General features: G+C 31.6%; 1 protein-coding gene across 27 annotated transcripts in view; it reads right to left on the reverse strand.

Moving 5' to 3' along the window:
* SOX6 (SRY-box transcription factor 6) overlaps window positions 1-23,301 on the reverse strand; it is a 603,909-nt gene that overhangs the window by 225,601 nt on the left and 355,007 nt on the right. For all 27 annotated transcript variants that reach the window (XM_081280977.1, XM_081280953.1, XM_081280954.1 and 24 more), the window contains one exon: window positions 23,175-23,264. In XM_081280977.1, coding sequence (XP_081137103.1) covers window positions 23,175-23,264 — 90 coding nt within the window. The remainder of the gene's footprint in view (window positions 1-23,174; window positions 23,265-23,301) is intronic.

The raw sequence follows: 23,301 nt of genomic DNA on the forward strand, positions 1-23,301 counted from the left end.
TGTAGAGGAATTATTGTTAAATATTTGAAATATACATTTTCAATGTTCTGAAATAAAAGAGTATATGGAGGAATGTAACACACATACATTATTGGTAGGAATGCAAAATGATATACCTGCTTTGGAAAACAATTATCAGTCCCTCAAAAGGCCAAACACAGTTACTATATGATCCAGTAATTTTTTTCCCTAGGTATTTATACCCAAGAGAAATGAAAATATATATCCACAAACAAAAACTTGTACAAAAATATTCCATAATAGTGAAAAAATGAAACAACCTATATCCATCAACTGATGAATTGACAAAATGTGATATATATCCACATAGTGGAATATTAATTGACAATAAAAGTGAATGAAGTACAGATTCAACATTCCTACTCTAAAAATATGTAATCTGAAATGCTTCAAAATCTGTGAGTTTTGAGTACCAATGTCCTCATAAATGGAAAATTCCACACTTGACCTCATATGATGCATCCTAGTCAAAACACAGGCACACACAAGAAATATTGTATAAAATTACCTGCAGGCATTATGTATAAGGTATGTATGAAACATAAATATTTTTTTTTGTTTAGAGTTGGTTCCTATTCCCAAAGTCTCTCATTTTGTATAAGAAATATTCCAAAATCCCCAAAAATTCCAAAATCTGAAAAACTTATGTTCCAAGCATTTTTGATAAGGGATACTCAACCTGTATTCATACAAGCTAAAACATAAATGAGCCTTGACAACATTGAGCTAAGTGGAAGAAGTCAGTCACAAAAGTCCACATATTATATAATTCCATTTTCAATAAATTTCCAGAATTCGGCAAATCTATAGAGATAGAAAGTTGATTAGTGGTTGTTTAGGGGTTGGGATAAAATGGTGGTGGCTGCTAAAGAGTAGGAAGGGTAGCAGAATAAAACAGACATTATTATTGTTATATGTATATAGGTGACTGTATGACCAATATGATTCTGCAAACTGTACAATCAGAAAAATGAGAAATTATACCCCATTTGATTCAAATGTATGAATTGTCAAGATCATTGTACTGTCATGTGTAGCTAATTAAAAAAAAAGAGTAGCCTTTATGCATTATATTCTAAAATTGATCGTGATTCTGGCTGCCTAACTAATATACTAAAAATAAAAGGATGAACTATATAGTTTGTGAATTATATCACAATAAAGTTGTTTCAAAGAATTTAAGAACATAGGTAAAAACACCTGGCAAAATGCTTGACACATACTGGAAGTTCAACAAATACTTTCTTTGTCTTAAAAATAACTGTTTTTCCAAATCCAATGACAAACCTAAGGAAATCACAAGAGTTTGAGCAGATTAGTTTAGACTACATAACTTTCACATTATGTCAACAAAGTAAAACATATTCACAAAAGAAGTTCTATCTTCTTGTCTAGCTATTCTCTTGATACAGAACTCTTTTTAAAATATTCTATGAAATCCGAATTTTGAAAAACAATCCAGGATAAACTTTCTGAAAGTCACCATAGTTATTAATATTAGCTGAAATTTCAAATCTGATTTAATTTTTTATTTTTAAATGAGACTTCCTGATGTGAAACATGTTTGAGAAAAAAGCAGAAAAATCATATAAAGTATGATAAAACTGCTTTGCACCTGATTTACTGACAACTTCCTTCAGAGTTAAACTGCTATTTATGAACAGAAATTTTAGTAATCTCTAGCTTTTGTAATATAATATTTCAAGAATGATCATATGAAGAAGCAAACACATTCTAAAACTATTGTCCTTTTAAATCAAAAAAGAAACTGGCTATCTATGTTCTTGCCTTCATGAGTCCTACATCTGTGACTTTAGTTAAAAGAGGAACTTCCAAATTTTAGATCTATTGTCATAAGGAGGCAAATTTATCTGTGGTTCTTGCAATATAAATTAATTAAAAACTCCCCTTTGGGAGCCATTGCATATTGGTGGATTGAAAAGAGACAGAATAAAAGAAACTGCTCCAAATAGCCACCTCCCACATTCACAGGCTTCCTATATATCTCTCTAACTCACTATAGTCATTCATCTTTTAAAAAAATTTTGGTACTGGGGATTGAACCTAAACTCACTTTAGTCGTTTCATCACCGAGCTACACATCCTCAGCCCTTTTGATTATGATTCTTTTTTATTTTGACACAGGGTCTCACTGAGTTGCTTAGAGCCTCACTAAGTTGCTGAAACTGGCTCCAAATCTGTAATTCTCCTGCTTCAGTCTCCAGAGTCACTGGTATTACAGGTACACGCCATTGTGCCAGGCTTCAGTACAGTCATTCAAACAATCAGTCAATCAACAGTTGTTTTTCATCTTGGGTCAACCAGTGGACCTACATACAACTCATTTTCACATAAGTCACTTTATAGTGGGGGAACTCAGACAATAAATAAAAGAAATGGCCAATTAAGGAGATATTAAGAGGAAATAAATGATATAAGAAACTTAAAGCTGAGTAGATGGGAAAAGTTCCCAATTTTAAACAAGATGGTCAAAATAGGTCTCCCTAAGAAAATGATATTTGAGCAAGAACTTGGAGGAACTAAAAGTCTTCCACGAATATTTAAGAGCCAAGCATCATAAGAAGAATAAACAACGAATGCAAATGTCCTATAGTGGTGCCTCTTGAGGAGAATCAATAGACAGACATATTAAAAACAAAAAAAGCAAAGGTGAGAATAATAGAAGATGAAGTCAAAGAGGTATAAAGGAAGCATACATATCTTCATAAGGCCTTTAGGGTCATCACAGGGATTTTGGCCTTTACTCAGATTAATATGGGGATCCTGTTGGGTGTGGTGGTACAGGACTGTAACCCCAGGAGCTCAGGAAGCTAAGGCAGAAGGACTACAAATTCAAAAGCCAGCTTAGGGCCAGCAATTGAGCAAGGCCCTAAGCAACTTAGTAAGACCTTGTCTCAAAGTAAAAATATAAAAAGGGCTGGGGATGTGGCTCAATTATTAATCACCTCTGGTTCATTACCCAGTACTATATATATAATATATATTATATAATATATATATATGTGTGTATATATATATATATATATAATACATACACTATATAGTATATATATTTAAATATATATTAAAACAAATATACATGTATATATGTGTGTATATACATTTATATGTATATATGTGTGTGTGTGTGTGTGTATGAAATATGTACATGGATCCTTAGAGGGTTTTTCAGCAAAGGAGTGATGTGATTTAACTTCAGTTTTATAGAATAGGTAGAGTCTGATTTGTGTGTGGAAAATACACTTCAGAGAACAGCATGTATGCTGTTACTATAATAATTCATGCAAGAGAGATAAGTGGCTTGATCAAGGTGGTGGGACATTCAAATTGGATACTTTTAAGGATAGTTAAAGAAAAAAATATTTATGAAGATATTGGGCATAATTTAACGAAAATAACAAGGGGTACTGATGTATCCAGAAGTTAGTTATAGGATGAAGAAGCTCTTATTATACTTAAGCCTGAAGGATAAGTAGAAAGAATGGTAGTTCCTGGAACCTAGATAATGTAGCTGTAGGGAAAGGGTCAAGAAGAGCTCACAACCAAGCCACATCAATCTGGAAATGAAAGAACAGAGGGAAGGGAGAAGACACCTGTACCTTACTGTCCTCCCACACTCCTCCATTATCTCTCATAAATTCAATCCAAATGGAAGCCTATCACTGATGGAGCCCATAATAATTGAACACCCAGAGAACAGAGCAAGTTTAGGTGGATTAGGGAGGAACAAAAGGATGAAATACACCATCATAATGAGGAATCATGATTTATTCCAAGTTTGACCTGAGCACCTTGGACAGACTTGTCATTTACTGAGATGGGAAAAAAAAATTAAGTGTGGTAATCTGGGAAAGAAAGATCAGGAGTTCCTTTTTAGACATATTCAATTTAAAAATTTTAATAGAAATATTCAGCAGAAAACTGGGCATATAAATTTGAAGCTCAAGAAAGAAGTCTGGGTTAGAAATATAAATATTAATCCTAGTTGTCAGGCATTTAAGTTACTGGAGAAAATGTGACAATGATCTATACATGCAACTCATTCTTGTTCTTTGAGAGGCAATCCTTTTATTTACTTTGAAGGGAAAAATAAATAATGTTTTACTCGATTCCTTTTAAGTATCTTTGAAAGCATGAACTAAATACAATTGTTACTATTGTCTGTGTATGCTATTGTACACTGTGGGCTCCCAACATGCCCATTTCTTAGTCATCTCTTATCCCTAATACCTAGCATATAAAATCATCATTTACAAATTTTTCCAGGTAGGTTAATGAAAATATAAATTTAAAAAATGGTTGGGATTTGTAGGTACACCTTAAAATGCCACATTGCTAAGAGAATGAATTTTTGTTTTTGTGGCCAGAACCTCCTCCAATTGACTGAAGACTCAGATATCCTCACTCATCCTGTGACAGGAAGTCAGGGAGAGGCCAACAGTCACACTTTAAACAGACACTTTGAGGAAACTAAAACAACTTTGAAAGCTTCTGCTGGTGAAGCAAAGAGCACCATGGATATTTGAAAAAAGCTGGTGGCTCTAATACTAGATGATAACATTTATCTGGCTGTTTCCTATGTTCCAGAGGCAGAACCTGCCTTTGTTTTTATTTGTTGTTGTTGTTGTTGTTTAATATTTAATATACTAAATTTAGTATTTATCAATTCAATACATGTTTTATACTATTACTATATATTAGTTTATAAACATATATCTCTAGTATTATTTTATTTTTTCAGTTTATATAAATTATATACTATATATGTGATTTTGTATCTTTCATTTTAGAATGTTTTTAAATTCATACATGTTGATATGAATAGCTCTTGTTTATTTGACTGCTTTTTTTCCATATTATGACTGCTTCTATGTTTTGAAAGCCATTAAAAATAATGCTATATGGGACTGGGTTTGTGGCTCAGTGGTACAGCACTTGCCTCACATGCGTGGGTGCTGAGTTCGATCCTAAGTATCACATAAATAAATAAAATAAAGATTTTTTAAAAAAAAACAATGCTACAGTAACATTCCTATATATGTATAAGAGTTCCTTTAGGATATAAATATGTAAACATAAAATTTGGGTTGCTAATTTATAGTACATGCATCTTCATCTTTGATAAATACAGCTAAACTGTTTTCAGAGTAGCTGAATAAAATCGTAATCCTACCATAGTTTATGAGAATTGCAGCTTCTCACACTTAATTTTTTGCTTGCCTGAATGATATCTTATTGTTCCTTTCTAATTTGCATTTTCCTGTCAGAAATTTGGAGCCAGTTTGGATCTATCAAGCTATGTCTTGATAGACATTTATTTTGGTTTCATAGCATCAGTGACCAGGAATGTTCAAGAACCATTGATGCCATAGTCAAAAAAGCAAATACTCTAAACAAAGGAATTTGGGGAGTTTTCTTCTAAAAGTTACAAAGTACCTCAAGAGATCTTGAAATCCCCTTTGTTAAATCTCACATTAGACCTGTATACTTTTGTAACTTTGATTAGTTTCATTTCTGAACCTTGAATCTAGGATAAGTGACTCTAAGATACTACCTGGACACTGGATGCTAGGATAGTATCAGAGTGCTATAAAGATCTCATTTTATGCCCCGGATCCTAGCTGGCATGAATTTAGGATAACAAAGAAAATGTTAGATACCTGCTCATAAATGCAGACTGGTGGTTCAATCTCTTTCTCTGAGTTCTATTTACTTTGAAGGAAAAACATAAAATTTTACTTACTTCCTCTTTAGTATTTTTCTTAACATGTCCAATCTCTCAGAGTCTCTCTGTCTTTACTGTGTACATGTTTGCCTCTCTTTGACACATAGTTAAATACACAAAAATCTATATTAAACACAATGAAAAATGCACACATAAAACGTGTATTAAATACAATGAAAAATAGCATTCAAAACAGGAGGCTGCCTTGTTGACAGTTACATGAAGGAAAGATAGAAATATCAACTTTCTCATCAGTCATCAGTGGAGATGAGAAAAATTTCAAATAACTCACAAAAGCTGATATGCTTCACCAAGCACACAGTGTACATGTAAGAAAAATAGATTTTAATATAATTTCAATAGCTTTGTATATAAGTTATGATCCATTCCAACAAGATTTTAATACATCTTCTTCAGGAGAAAAAAAGTCTATATTTATTGCAACAATATGCAAATCAGTAAAAAATTACGAATACCAATTTCAAAACAAACAATATAATAGACTTCTTCCATTAAAATCCTATTTTCAGAAGCCTCACTAAATTTTACATATTATTTATTGGTATCTTCAAAGTACACTATCAGAAATATCTTTCTATAGATAGTTATAAATTCTACATTTTGATAGTATTAGAGATTCCCAAAAGGTTTAGCCTTAAAGTCTTAATTTTATAATACAGAACAATACTGTCCAACAGAGCTTTCTATGACAATGGAAACATCTTTGTTGTTTAATCTGGTACCCACTAATCAGATATGGTAATGAAGCACTTAAAACGTGGTTAGTATGACTAAGAAACTGAATTTTAATTTTGGCTATTTTTAATTGATTTGAATTATTAAATAGCCACATGTATCAAGTAGTTTTATTCATGGGCAGCACAGATTTAGAGTAATAGAAAATCTTTCCTTTCATCTAGCCCTAAACATTTGTTTCTAATATATTAAGCAGATAATCAGGACTGGACAATCTCATCCTAGAATCAAGGATCACAACACTCAGATACTATTGTGATGACCTATTTCTCTCCTTTGATCAGTGCTGAATTACTAGGTACATACTATATAGTCCTTCTGTATCTTAAATCCTCTCATTTTACTCCTGTCATCTCACATACAGGTAGGTAGGTATTCAGGTGCCTACCTGAATGTTCATCATTCTCCTAACTTTGGACTTAGAAATCTTTCCTTGATCCTTCACAGTGACTCAGGTGCTTAAATAACCATTACCCCCTGTCCTTGTGCTGCAAGTATTGATTGCCTAAAGTTTATTTTACCATAAGGAGATTCAGTACTCACATCCCCATTTAAGATGATAGCCATACCAAAGGTATTAATGTTACCTTAGTTCTAAGGTAATTTTTAAAATCAAAATTGTTTAAGACAATTTGTTGATGTAATCCTCAAAATAATAGTGTCCTCTGTACACCCTCAATTCAAAACACTCATTTTTCTATGAGTATCAGCCATTTCATTGTTATGATGAGCAAAGGAGAAGGAAGTTAACTTTTAAAATATTTTCATGAATATCAGAAAATTATACTATGAGTAAATTTCTAGAATCAAGTAAAAAACAGATTGCAGTATGAGATAAGGATTATGGGCATGATAACGGTCATTGTAACAGAGAGATGACAATCTTCCTTTAACTACTTCTCACAGTTTTAATTTAATAACTAACCATAGTGCACTTTATTATTAAAATTCTATTCACAGTTCATAAGTCTGTGCAGTAAACACAGAAATATATATTCCACTATTCTAGAAGTATAAGGATGCCAGAAATCTAGCCAGCAACAGAATTTCTAAAGCTTATCTTGTATGATTACTCTTGTGACAAATCCAGGCATCCTGTCAACTGTTTAATATCCAGTGATGATTCACTGTTGAATTGCAGAACAGATTATCTTAGAAAGCTGGAAAAATATGAAATAATCCTCAGTTTAGCAAACTAGAAAACCCAAAGTATACTGAAGGATAAGTGATATCCCCAAACCTGAAGAATTTTAGTTAATAGAAAAGGGAAAATTTATGTTGGCAGAATTTGAAAAGAAAAATTATAGATATTTAAAAGAGAGCAAATTTAACAAATAAGAGTATGACATTCTCAGAGAGAGGATGATAATGACTTTTTGTTTGTTCTTGTTTCTGTTTTTTTTGTTTTTTTTTTTTTTGTTTTGTTTTTTTAGCTCAAAGAGTAGTATGACAGATCTGGGAAGAGCATGAGATGTGTTCAATAATGTCTGGAGCCGGGTGCAGTGGTGCACACCTGTAATCCCAGGAGCTCAGGAGGCTGAAGCAGGAGAATTGCAAGTGTAAAGCCAGTCTCAGCAACTTAGCAAGGCCCTAAACAACTTATAAAGACCCAGTGTCAAAATAAATAGGACTGAGGATGTGGCTCAGTGGTTGAGTGCCTCTGGAGGGAGGGAAGGAAGGAAGGAAAGAGGGAGGGAGGGAGTGAGGGAAGAAGGGAGGGAGTAAGTAAGTAAGTCTGGAGTAGATGTTTCCAGCATGTTTTGATGGAAAAGGAATGAGCTTTAGCATCATATAGTCCTAGATTCAAATCTTGGCTTGGCCACTATTATCTTAATGTTGTGTGAAAATTATTTTATTCTCTCTCTTTTGTGAAAGGAGGATAATGATGCCTGCTTCATGGCATCAGTTGGAGGATGGAGGTTAAATACATGAAAGCACTGTGATGCATTAATATTTGGCTAATAAATGTTAGTTCTTGCTTAATTATTAGTACCATCCTTTCTTGCTTCTTGGTAGGTCTTTAAAAACAGGAATTTCTCATGTCCAAATGGTAGAAAATATAAACTAATATAAACCCCCTGTAGCCTAAAATAATGGTGGGCAAATAATACATACTCCAAAAAGATCTGTGGATTGGTTGAAATTCTACAAATGAATTCCTTCTTGAAAACAGGAATGGATGAGATGAATTCTAAAGATACCTTCCTCATTTTGAGATTAACATGCCAATAAGAAAGCTTTTCTCAGTGTCAACCACAATAAGAATCAGTTCATCATGAGAGGAGGGTCAAAGGGCTTTTTTACTCCTGGTCTTACCTCCAGGTTTCTTTATAAAATACAATACAGAGAACCTCCTCAGACCCTTTCTTAGAATTGTAGACAAATTCTCCTTTTTAGAATAAAATAAAAACATTAATTATTTCCTTCAGTATTTCATTGCATCCCATTCATCACTTCTTGTACATTTGTTTTTTCATTAGTTCTGATACCATCTCACATGAGCACTTATAGATATTTAAATTGTGACCCACATAGAGAATTCCATATCAGATAAGGATGATCGCCTCCTCTTTTTCCTAGTACCCAAATTGAACAATACATAAAGACATGGGACAAGAAACAAGTATTTCAGTAAAATGCTTTTCAACATCCATCTGGGAAGGCAACCCTAAACCATGATAGCAATAGCCGAGAAATACTCTGTCAATAGTGAGGGTTAGAGAACAGCCATCATGCTTCAAGGCAAATGCCTACTGGCACTAAACTATGCCTGGAAAAATAAAAGAGCTCCTTTCAGTAACCAGTTGAAAAGAAATTCAGGACTCTCAATGAATGTGAAAGCCTGTGTTTAAGCAAAACCACAATGTGGTTATGCCCATTTCATTTTCTTTAGCTTTCTTAATAAACTTCTATTTATGCTCTCTTAATGTTACCAACTTAAACTTCAGGTTCTCAGTAGGTTTTCCCACATTTCAGCATGGAAAAACTTCTAGCCATATAGACATATGTAAAGGACTCTTTGTATACTTCACTGTCTCTTGACATCTTGCAACCTGAGCACAACAACTGCATGTTTGAACAGTATAGGTGGCTTTACTAACTGCAGTGAAAATGTGTCATGAGTCCAGATAAAACAAGTTTCTTCATAAACAGCCATATAAGCTGGAAGTGACTATAAATGAATTTCAAAGTAGTAAAAACCTACCTGTTTATAATATGGTCAAAGGTATATCTCAATGTACTTCCAAACTATAAAATAAATTAAAATCTTCATTTAAAAAGGTACTTTACAAGCAATATTAGAAATGCCCTATATTTGTAAAGATCTGCAGAAGATTTCTTAATAATAACTGTCCTATAAATAACTACATGGTTTCAAACAAATCTTAAAATCTTATTGCTCTCAACAGAAAACTGATATTTTTCTCCAATAACCTCTACTTTTGAATCTATTTAAAAAGTATGGTCAAAGCCGGGGGCCATGTGCACATGCATGGATTTGATTCCATCTATACTCCTGCCCTAATTCTTGTGGCTTGGACCCATTCCAGATGCTCTGCCTTACTCTGTGGTTTGTATTTGAGATCCCTTCTCCTGATTCACTGCATTCCCCTGATTGACAAACAGATTTAGATATGAAAACAAACAGTTACCTTCCTTTAATTGGTTTCTAACAGCTGCACTGTTGTAGTACTTCTAAAACACTGTGAAGTTGCCTCCCAGAGAAGCTTCCTGTTCTGTTCATTTCTAGAGGGGGCAAGCAGTGGTTTGGGTTTAAAAAAAAAAAAAAAAACATTTGGGAGTCTTTACTGTTCACCAAGATAATCAGTAATTCTGGTGTACACAGTTTTTGTTCTACACATTTTATAAACTGAAATATATGTTTTTATTATTTTTACCCTCACAAATTAAATTTAAAAGAACATACACTAGATTTTAATTTTCTAATCTGATGTGCCTTTTAGTTGAATGCAGAACAATCTTCAAAGGGAAAGAGTTACTTTTTTTTTTTTACTTATTGAATATGGAGCATACTACCACTTCATTGATAAATTAAATATAACATATTGATATATTAAATGTTATATTTAATAGTTTTGTCTTATAATGTCAGTTGAATTTTTGAAGTATATCAAACTAGTTACAACACAAGCTACTACTTACATACTACAAACAATTACAACCCCCTCTGCATATTAGAATAAGAGACTGGTACAGAGCATTTTAAAATTCCTGTAGAAATCAAATGTATTTTAAGTATCAGCTCTGATTATTTAATCAGACAACTTGCATTTTGCCCTGGCTAATTTTCAAGGCTGATAATATTTTACTCATAAAAATAATTGTGCACCTGTTGTGATGGAAGTCTACTTAAACAAATGTTAATAGGAATGTAACTCTGCTTTAAATCTGAAAACACAGGTCTCTCATTATTATATGAAGAAATGTCTTTTTAAAGCATGGGATAAATCTCATTTTAAATCTGTTCTCCACCATAGAGAAATATTTAAGAACATTATCAAAACACATATAACAAACAGTTGAAAGAGAACTAATACTGAATGATGCCTACTGAACAAAATGGATGTGGAATTCCTCCTTCCCATTTATTATCTGTGTTCTTTCTGCCTTATTCTATTCCCTGGCCAAACCATTTTAATGATATTGGATCATTTCTGTGAAACGTGTGTACTTTTCTTACTAGTTTATGATCAAAGGAGAAAATAAAAAGTGGACCTTACAAAAGCTGTACCCCTCTTGCACTTTTCTTATGTTCAGACCCTTTCAGCATTAGAGATCCTTTTCAGTACCCAAATTCTCTGAGCTTTAAAACATGCCAGGCACTCATGGCAGAGAGACAGACTTAGACCTTTCTCTGTGGTTTCTGTCATTTTGTACAGACTCTCTAAAAGCTACCAACTTGTGTCTATTCAATCCATTTCCGGGTGTAATCAACTCCTAAGTGCTGAAAAGAGGCCTGAGGAAAAATAATTTGTCTCAAGTTAAACTAGCTAAATTTTGAGCTCTGTTGTACTCATCTCTCATTGACTTCCATAAGAAGGTAGTCCTGCATTTGGCCCATCCTCTTTTAAGGCTATATTTAAAAGATAATTTTATTTTAAATTACCTAAACTTTGGAACCCTATCCTTTACAATGTCGGGCCCATACTAATTTTATCTTGGTTAGTGTGATAGAAGTTTACTGCCAGAGTTCAGAAAATGAGTGCATTTTTTAAATGACCTAAATTCTCTGTAGTTTTCTTTTTCAATAGTTTAATGCAGACATTTGGATTGTAGGGGAATCACAAATAAACGGAATAATTGCATCAAATTTCCTCAGTGCATTAAATATGCACTCAGTGGTAATTACCAACAGTAGCAACACATTTTAAAATGTAGAGAATAATGTACAATTTATGCTTATTTCAAGGTTCTTATTCATAAAAACACCATTTGGATGAAAATATACACATTTTATTAAGTGGTTAGCCTAGCAATTTTTTTTTTAATTCAGACAAATGACCTAAATACTGAGTGTGGGAGGTCTAGCACCATGGGCCAGTTCTTTATGTGACACAGCTACCCCCTGAGAATTTGGTCAAGAGCTAACTCTAGACTAAGGAAATGCCCAGGGCACACCCTCAGACCTAGGGTGCTAAACACAGTGCATTCCATGGACAAAAATAACATGAGATTAACACTATCCCATGCATTTTTCTTCTAAGAATCAGTTGTATATAAAAATCAGCACAAAGGTATATTTTAAAGCCATATACATGTATTCAAAGAAGCTAAATTGAATTAAAGCAAATTAATACTAGTACATTTTTTCCTACTAGTACAAGTTTTCCTACTATTTTTCCTACTATTACTAACAACTTCTGCATTGACTTTAAAATATATGCATATAAAGTAAATCTCACGGTTCACAGTTGTAAAGAAAATTTATACCAACCATGTGTCCAGAAGTGTTACATGTGAATATCCCATTTTAACACAAAGACTTTTTAAGTTTTAGCTTCCATTATAACAAAATGCCAGAGCCAAAATTATATGAAAAACATCTTAAAAGTTTTGGATAAGACAATTTGACCTGTGCGTAAGCAAAGAAATTTAATAATACTGAAAGGACTTGGGACTCATAAATAGCTAAACTATCTTTTATAATAAGATGGAAATGATGCTGCCTAAGATAGTACTCACCAGGCCTCACTTATCTGAAAAAAATGTTTATTTATCAATAAATTGAATATCATTTTGGTTAAGCCAATATTGTAAACATAAACTATACTGTAAACTTGACATGCTTGATAATACCAGTTAGTTGGACTTTTAGTTAGAACTTCTCAATCTTATACATGACTAAAATGCATTCTACTGTCATGTATAACTAATTAGAACAAATAAAAAAGTCTTATATATGTGTAATCATTTCCTACAAAATAATTTGTGATATAAGAGGTAACAAATGGTCCTAAGACCCTGTTGGCAGTAGCATATAATCAACACTCTTGATCTTATTCCCACTAGAAAACTACTAGTAATTTCTTGTGAATATATAATCTACTGCATGAATTAATATGTATATATATATTCACATATATGTATATATACACATAATTTCTCTCTCTCTCTCTCTCTCTCTCTCTCTCTCTCTCTCTCTCTCATCGTTTCTCTTCCATTCTTGATAGTTGCAGATATTCCAGATATTCTAATCCTCAGTAAGTTATCTAATCTTCAATAACCAGTCATTCAGGTATTTTTAGAGAAGTTAAGCTAAAAGTTTCTAAATCCCCATCTTTCTCACTATAATAAATATAAGTCAGATTTAAGTTTATGCCTTGGGAGACATTTTCACTTAACATTCAGATTTTCTCATTTTTTCATGGAGATAGGAGAATGCTACAAAAAATGAGGTGAAACTTACCACCCAAAAATGTGAAATGATCACTCCAATTCATAAGAAAAGTTTCCATCAATTTGCCTAAACACATTTCACTCCCAGATTCCCCTTGTTCTTTCTCTGTCATCTCTCATTCCACTATGAGTCATACTCCAATCTATAGGTATGTATGCATGCAAGTATGGATGGAAGTACAAATGCTAGTTACTTTCAGTTCTGGATTTATATACTAATTCTGACATAAAAGTAGTTTGTATTCAATGTACTTACTTTGATAGAGAAAAGTTCCCAATCAGCTTAAATCTAACATATATCATTAAAGCTCCAGTATGTTTTCACTAATTCCACACAGGAGGATTATAGATGTCCTACTAGCTACCACTTCCTGGTAAGCAATCTGAATGGCTTCTAGGAAATTGCTAATAACCTTCATTTTATCTAAAATCTAGACTGCAATTAGTAAGTTTTTCTTCTCCACGCTGGTATATTGTTTATTTTCATCATAGCAACAAGGAAGAAAAATGTAAAATCTCTTGTTTTCATATTATATCAAAATGTATTCCTTTTTATTTTGATATATCATCAAATAGACTAATATGTATTTAATGCAATCATAATCATTTCAGAATACTCTGGATCTTTTTATCTCTAACCAAGTTTGCCCCTTTCTCACTCTAGGATATGGTTATTGCTAAAATTCATCTCTTTGAAAAGGAATCAATAGGAATATTTTATAATTGATAATATTTTTACATATAGTAACATTTTATAATTGAAAATTTAGAAATCAGATATGATTTTAAAGTTTTATGTTTTAAATTATAATAATTAACTATATGAAGAAATTTCAGATTCTTGTTTAATGAACTTAAAATATGATTATGTGGTCAATGTAATAACAACGAAAAATAATTTGAGCCAGTGTTATATTTATTAACCAGAACCTGTTATTAAACTTCAGTATTTTCTTTTATGTAAACATTGGTTTCACTAATTAGATTCAACTGATCTTTTCCCCAGTATATCGATTTCTTTTAATCCTAACAGTTAACAATGATTCTAATGTATCATAATACTTTAGACCTTAATCATATAGTAGGAATTTTTGCCAGTAGCTTTTGTTTGAATTTTAATTAAGAAGACCTTGTGTCTTCAACCTCAAGTAGGGGGAGGTTTTAATTGCTTTATGTATATCACACAGATTTCAAAAGAAGTAAAAGATGTTTATAACAGAGTACAAAGGAGAGCTTTGAAATATCTACATTCATGCAAACTAGTATAATGAAAAAACTATGGGTGTTCCTGTGTTATAATGCATATATATTTATTTATAAAACTAGCTGTTGTGTACATTTGTTGTTAGTCAAAGGAGTCCATGATTCTACAATTATTAATCACTGTTGATCATAAGACAATCAAAAGGCTATGTTAAATGGGTAAACATCTTATTTGGGAGGAATATCAAGTTTCTTTCTTAGGAATTTACTATGATTTAGAGCACTAACTTTTCTGGATATTGGGGTCAACACATGGAAAATAAGGAGTTGGATTACATAAGGTACAAAGTGCTTCCAGCTCTAATTTGTTGATAGTCTATAATTCTGGATATTATTCTGAAGTTCTACAATTACACAGGTAGGTACAGAAAATAGTGATAAACACCCTACTACATTATTTGATACAAGTGGGAAAGTAAGAAAACAACATTTGTGCTCTCAGTCTCTTTCTTTTTTTTTATTGGTTGTTCAAAACATTACAAAGCTCTTGACATATCATATTTCATACATAAGCTTCAAGTGAGTTATGAACTCCCATTTTTACCCCAAACACAAATTGCAAAATCATATCAGTTACACATCCACATTTTTACATAATGCCATACTAGTAACTGTTGTATTCTGCTACCTTTCCTATCCTATACTATCCCCCCTCCCCTCCCCTCCCATCTTCTCTATCTACCCCATCTACTGTAATTCATTTCTCTCCTTGTTTATTTTCCCATTCCCCTCACAGCCTCTTATATGTAATTTTGTATAACAATGAGGGTCTCCCTCCATTTGAGCTGGTGTCCAGAGCAATACAGCATTGTCTTAAAAATGGCAATTTAAAAAATTTAAAATAAAATAAAATCTAAACGTCGGTTACTATTGAACCCCTTTCACCTCTAAGCTTTCCAGTTTTTTTTCTTAAGTTTCCCCAAATGAAAAAAACTACTGTAAATTTATAAGTGAGAATTCAAGAAAAGCTCATTTATAAATGAGTATGCTAAGGATACAGTCATAGCTCTTACAAGATCATTCTAGTCCTTCTGTGATTACTTACAAGAGAAAGCAGCAGTTACTGTGAATTACTATTCCTAAACACAGAGTATTCTGTAGAAAAAACAGAGTATGGAATAAGTGATCAAAGTACTTAGTATAAAAACAACTAGTAAAGAGAATTGACATCTAAGATACTAACCCATGATAGAGAATGTTAATTCCATGGAAATGCTATTAGATCCATTCTGATTCTATGGTGATAACATCATTGCTTAAGTTATTTCAAGAATAACTTACAGTATTTGACGTTCAAAGATACTTCATGCACTGAAAAAAAATCATGACTTCTGTGTTATTTGTGTTCTTCTCTGAAGATTTATGTTGGTAATCAAAACTAAAAATGAAACCAGGCCCTCAGTATCACTTAGAAGCAGTGTTGTAATAAATTCACATTCTTAATTCAGTATTTACACCAAGCAAAACCATGATATGCTTGTACTATTTGATGTAATACAGTTTTTAATTTTATTTCTTCTTTAGTAACAAACCTAACAAAGTAACAAAGTAATATTTCCAGTCTTTAACAGTGAACTATGATAATATTATTTAGGCTCTAGAACCAAATCCCTCAGACATATTAGTTGAGCTATAATAACTGTGTTTCAGTGGTGGTTTTGGAAAACATTGGGAATAATTTGTAGAATACATTTAAAAGTGTCTGTTTTGCCACTTTCTTCTGTCAGAAAAAGACTGTCATTTCTCTAAACTGTAGGAAAGTATAAATTTATGCCCATCTACCTTAATCCTTAAATGTGTACACTGATATATTTAATCATTAATGACTAAGGAAAGAAAACACTATTTTCCTTATTTGGTTCATATCACATAATATTTTTTTCTCTTATTATCTGTGTGTTTGACAAACACAAGCACAGTTTGTGCTAACTCAAACAACCAACATTACTATTTCCCTGGCATACTGCCCAGGGAGGCTCCTTCACACCTAGGAGGGGATGCCAGTCACAGCCCAAGAGGGGCTTATATGCAAATCAAGGAGACTAAGAATCTCTCAGATAAACCACAGAAGGTTAAAACCATCCATGGCGATAGAGGATAAGCCTCAAAGCTCTAGAGGTGGTCTAATACATCACCATTACATTTAAGAATGTCTCATAACCATAACTCCCCTAGTATCTTAATTCCTTTGGTACAACTCAAACTAATACAGACACATCAACTGTGGACCCCACCAGTACTTGTATTTTTCTGCCACGATTCTCTACCCATCTCTCATTCAGGCATAGACCAACCTAAATACTATACAGACAGATACTATGTTACCTTTATGCACTTCTGCTTTGCCATACTGCCTCATTTATATAGAAAGGAGTAAACATGGAATTATTTTAGTTTGTGTGTTGTGGAAAGAAGAGCCCAGAGTCTATCTTCCCCTTGATCATGCTGAAAACACTAAGGTTTTGAAGGATTTGAGAACTACTCCTTATTCTACTAATCGGAGGCTTCAGAAATAAAGATCAAACCCTACCTCCACAACTTTCTGAGTGACTCTAGATAAGGTACTTAATTCTCTGTTTCTTTTTGTTCATTTGTTAAATTGATATATTAATATTTTCCTTACTGGGTTTTTTTATAGGAATCAAAAAATTATAGGATTTTTTTATACTTTGTTTACTTTGTAAACAATAAGAACCTTACAAAATATATTGCCATATTACTTGTTGACGAGAAAAGATTATTTTTTAAATTAGTTTTCTAATTTTATAATAAACTTGAGTATCAACTTGGAACAAACCTTAGAAGGTCATGAAGATAACATTCCACTAAAATAGGTACATCCTCTACCATGTCTCTTTTAAAATTTTCTAGTGCCAGATTTCTATTGATTTTATTTATTAGTTCATCCCTTCATCCAGCTGTTCACTCATTCATTCACTACTATATTTGATGTATTTTCTATTACTGCAGTCTGATTTTATCAATGTCCAGGTAGCAATAAGTTCTTCTAAAGTTCTTCTGTTTACTGAGAACAAGTTCCCTGTTCCCTTAACTCCCTAAAATACCCTATTATATCCAACAAAACTTCAAATCAGATAAAATGTATTAGGCCAAATCACCCTATGTTTTTAATTACTATTCATAGTAAATGTTCAAGATTATTTTCAACTTTAGTTATTTTAATAAATTCTAAGATGATGATAGATCCCTTAAAAATGTAGTGGCCATGGACTGGGGAGCACATGCTTAACATGTATGAGGCCCAAAGAGTTTGATCACAAGAACTTCCCTGACTGGCACATAATACTTCAGACCAAGGAAAAGGTCTAAACATTTTATGTTATAGTTCATTTAAATTCTTAACAATAAAATTATATGCAATACTTAAAACAATGTTAAACTGATTTGAAGCCCACTTTGAGATTGCTGCTGTTTTATATGTGCCAATTATAGCATTCTAACTATTGCTGCTACTAGAAAGCTGGATACCTATGGGGGAAAAAATGGTAGGAGATAGGGATGGGATTTTCTCTTATACAATATTAAGAATGGTAATTACCAAACAGGGGTGAGGTAGAAGGGGAAAATAGTAGGTGAAAAGGTATAAAGTTGCAGTTAGATGAGATAAAATAGTCTAGAAGTCTAATGTGCAACATGAGGACTACAGTTAATAATATTGCATTGTACACTGGAAATTTGCTGAGAGGTTTTAGAGGTATTCTTATCACACACAAAGAAAAAGATGATGGATATGGTAATTTGCTTGACTGTAGTAATTGTTTCAATATACATATGTATATAAAAAGACCTTGCTGAACACCTCAAATATAGACAATAAAAACATTACAAAAGACTTACTCACAGACTCATTGAAAATTCTGATTCGGTGTTTCCCAAATTTTAGCAGTAATCCAAATCCTATCATGTAGACATAAGAATTTTATGTAAAAGCACTTTTAAGTAAAATCTAAAAAAAAGAATTGATTGATTTAATGTTTCTCAATTCTGGATGAATATTAAGTCATTTGCCAGTAAGTGGATGAAACTGAAGAATATTGTGCTAAGTAAGCCAAACTCAGAAAATCAAGGGTCAAATGTTTTCTCTCATATGTGGGAGCTAAGGCAAAGTAAAGGGGGAAAAGGCATGGTGGTAGTTCTAGTTCTATTTTTTTGAGGAATTTCCATATTTCTTTCCAAGTTGGCTGTACTAATTTGTGGTCCTATCAACAATGTATAAGTGTACCTTTTGTTCCTACATCCTCTCCAGCACTTATTATTTGTACATAATGATATTTTAACAAAAAATAATAGCTTAAATCAATCATCAACAGAATAATTAATGTGAAATATTAAAAAGAATACAATAAATTAAAACAATGCTAAAATATCTGCTATCACTTATTATTGTTCTTGAGATTCTATGCAATGTAATAAGGGAAGAAGGAGCACAAACAAATGCACATATCAGTTGAAATATATCTAATAAGTTCAATAAAGAGGGAAATTATAAAATAAACAAGTAAAATAAATAAGCAAAATTCTTCAGTAGAATCATTACATAAAGCAATAAAAAGAAAATGAAATAAAGAATCTCATTCATAAAGGCAAGCAAAAATATTAAACATTAAAGGGAAAGCATCAAAGATAATGTACTGTATTTTTAAAATAAAACATTATTCAGGGACATGTAAGAATTTAATACATTATTTTGAATGGAAACATTTAATATTATGAATAATATTATAAGGTGTCCATTCACCCCTTAAATTTGATAGAAATGTAATCTTTTTTAAAAAAAATCACTTTGGGACTTTACTTTAACAAATCAATAAAATAAATTGAAGATAAACTTTGAAGGAATATGAAAATACCTTAAAAATTAGGAAAGATATTAGGAAAGGTACTATAAAGTTACAATGATTAGTATAACACAGTACTAATAAAAATTTAGATAGATAAATAGAATAGACCCAAACTCTGAAAAATATGTTCAAAATACATGATCAGAGTATAATGAAATATGTTATTTCAACTCAGAGGATATGATAAGAAGAATTTAATAAGTGGAAGAGAGATCCTTGGTTAACTGACCAAGAAAAAAAATTAAGTTCTACCTCTAGTTGACATTATAAATCCAAATATATTCAAGAGGAATTAAGGGGTTAAATGTTTTAAAATAGAGTCAACTAATTGAAAGAAAATAGATCAGAATAGTACCTAATTTCAGGGCAGGAGAAAACTTTCTAAACAAATTCCCAACAGAAAAAATAAATTAAAATGAATGGAAAGACTGACAACAAAATTATAAAATAAAGCAAATAAAAATGCAATATGAAGCTTAATACTATTAAAATATATATTAAGAATTCTTACTACATATTCTTGCTATATATATTTTCTAGTTCATACAATAAGAACTAGACAAGACATTTAAAGAAAAAAATGGACAATCGACGTACATAGGCAGTTCATGAAAAAACAGATGTTTAATAACAAATAAATTCATTTAAAGCTCTTCATTCTCACCAATAATAATATAAAAAACCCTCATATTAAATCAGCAACAATGTGCCTCTGCCCCTATCAAACTAGCAAGAATTTTTTTTTTTCTATTAAGGGCAAAAGAAAAAAACACTTGCAGATACTACCAGTGAGAGTACAAAACACTATATTTTTCTCTAGGATAATGGGCAAAGGTCTTTTTGAAAAGAACATATTCTTTGGCCCAGGAATTTCACTTTTAAGAATATATTTTCCCAGCAGCTCGGGAAGCTGACGCAGGAGGATCATGAGTTCAAAGCCAGCTTCAGCAAAAAGCAAGTCACTAAGCAACTTGGTGAAAACCTGTCTCTAAATAAAATACAAAAAAAAAAAAAAAAAGGGCTGGGGATGTGGCTCAGTGGTCAAGTGCCCCTGACACCCCAAAAGAAAAAATATATATATATGAAATGACCACTAATAGGCTGAAAAATCTTCCTAAAAAGTCATCTGTGCTTAAGACATGCTTTATACTGACAATTTTTAAAAACCTCAGTGTTGAATACAAGGCTCAGTTAAATTATGAAAATCTCATTTTCTGCCAATAAAAATATTTTAGAAGATTACTTAATCACAAGGAAATTCATGATATATCATTAAGGTGAAAACAGATTATAAAAGAATAGTAAAAGGATGATGCTAATAGGAAAAATTAAGATATATATAAGTGTGTGTGTAAGTTAAAATTGAAAGGATAAATGATAAAATACATGCAGAATTAAAGAACAATTTTATTTCTTTTGCATGTTTTTCTGTTTCTTACAAATAAATACACATGAATTTTGTAATCAAGGGAAATAAGACTTATTCAAATACACAGTTTGAGTTATATTAAATACTGTTAATCCACAGTAGTACATATTCCCCAAATACATCATTTAGATTACTTTAAATTTTCAGAATAATGATAACAATTTTAGTTGACTAATAATCAACTTGGTCTTACCTAGAAAAATGTATGCTGAGTTTTAGCAGTGGTTAAATGAAACTATATGAGGATACGTCATTTTTTTCATTTTTAAATTAACATATTATAGTTATCTTTTCTGTATAATGTACATGATGACAAAATATTAAAATGTAAGAAGAGGAAAAATGTAAATAAGTCAAAATAGGAAATTCAGTATTCTTTTATGCCCACAAAACTCAGAATAGCATACAACTGAAAGTTCACATATCACATAAATTCCGTTTGAAAAGCCTTATTTTTCATGTGTCTCACTTCTGAGATTTATAAATTTTGTGCATCTAAAACATGTACAGTTTTGGGATATTTAATTCATAATTAGATTTAAATATAAAGAAAGATAAAATACAGGAAGAAAAAGATACCTTGAAGTATAAAAACTTGGTGTTAGCTTCTACATTACCAAGAGAAAGCAAGACCCCCACCATTCACGCTGGCAAAAGCTTGCCTTTGCATAAACCATTTCTGTTCTAACTGTTATAAAACCAATGGCTTTGGAAAGGGAAGAAAACACAGAATGACGTGCAAAGTAGCACACACCATGTTATTGCAGCTGGATAGAGAATATGTCACTAATGACTTTCTTTCTACCCGTCAGTTATAAGTTGAGTTTCTTTTTTTTTTTCCAAAATAGCAAATGGCCTTTATGAGTACAAAACAGAAGCAGTGAAATTTAAAATAATATTCAATTTCTACTTGATTTTGACACTATTAGTTAATGGAATGAGTTATTAATTATTCATTGGGGAAAAGATGACTTTCTTGTCTTTATGTTTGAGTTGAATATACCATGCCTTAATACTAGGCAATGGTTTTATAGTAAATCTAAAAGAACATATTTATTAAATACCTATTGAGAAACTATCCACAACCAACAGGAATATTCACCTACAGTTGTATGTTAAATTAATAAAATTAATGTAAAGAAGTTCCCAAATTGTTAGTATGAATCAGAGTGATGACTGTCTGTGTAAGAAAAGACTGATAGAATTAATGAATGATGTATTCCTTTCATGATACACCACACTAGGGACACAGTACTTCATCTTCATAAATAAATCAACAAGAGAGAGTTTAAAAATAATATCAATCACATATATAATAATAATAAAATAATGACACCAATCACATATATTAAAAATAAAGATGTTTATTCTCATCTGCATCTGAGATCATGAAATGCTAAATATTATGAAACTGTTTGAGATTAATCAACCTTTGACCCTATGGGCATATTAAAATAAGAACCACCACAACTTACATTCATGAGTACTTTCTTAAGTGACAAGTATCATAGTTCTAAGAGCATTATATGTATTACTGTCTTGATGAGCCTGTGAAATAGGTACATTATTATCTCAATTTTAAAGATAAGGAATATGAAATGTAGAAAAATTTGGTGGTCTACCAAAAAACACTCATTTAGTAAGTCACAGAGCCAGGATGTTAATAGGCCTGTAAACAGGTAAACAGGACCCAGAATCCACTGTATATTCTGTATAAATGTACACTGTATAAGTATATATTCTATAAATGTACAGTGTATTGTATAAATGTTTTTAAAGGTGTTACAGGTAAACTCTTTTATCAGATGAAATTCAAATTAATAATTGGCTTCATAAATTAGGCCATTATGATTTTAAGAATCATTACTAAGAATCTCTTTACCTTAAATAGCTCTTCACTTTTTGATATAACTTTTTTCTTTCTCATATTTTTGTTACACAAATTCATGAGGCAATATAGTCTATAAATTCTATGTTCATGGACTTATGCCAAAGGTAGGCAGAAATTTCATTCATAAACCTTATAAAGAATAAAATTTCAAGGACACATTATATATTTATCATGTAGTAAATCAAGTATTAAAAGTAAGAGTTTAATGTTCTAGTATAGAACAACAAATATATTGTTATATAAAATAACATCTATGCATTGATATATTTGATATCTTTTACATTGTACCTTTAATTTCTCCAAGAAGTTCACTGGTGTTTAGTCTTTCCATTTTTTCCTTCCAATCCTTTGAAAGTAGTTTTTCCATGCAGGAAGAATCTGTTAAAATACAAATTATTAATTATATGTATACATA

This window comes from Spermophilus citellus (genome assembly GCF_964194105.1).
Source record: "Spermophilus citellus genome assembly, chromosome: 2".
NCBI classification, from domain to species: domain Eukaryota; kingdom Metazoa; phylum Chordata; class Mammalia; order Rodentia; family Sciuridae; genus Spermophilus; species Spermophilus citellus.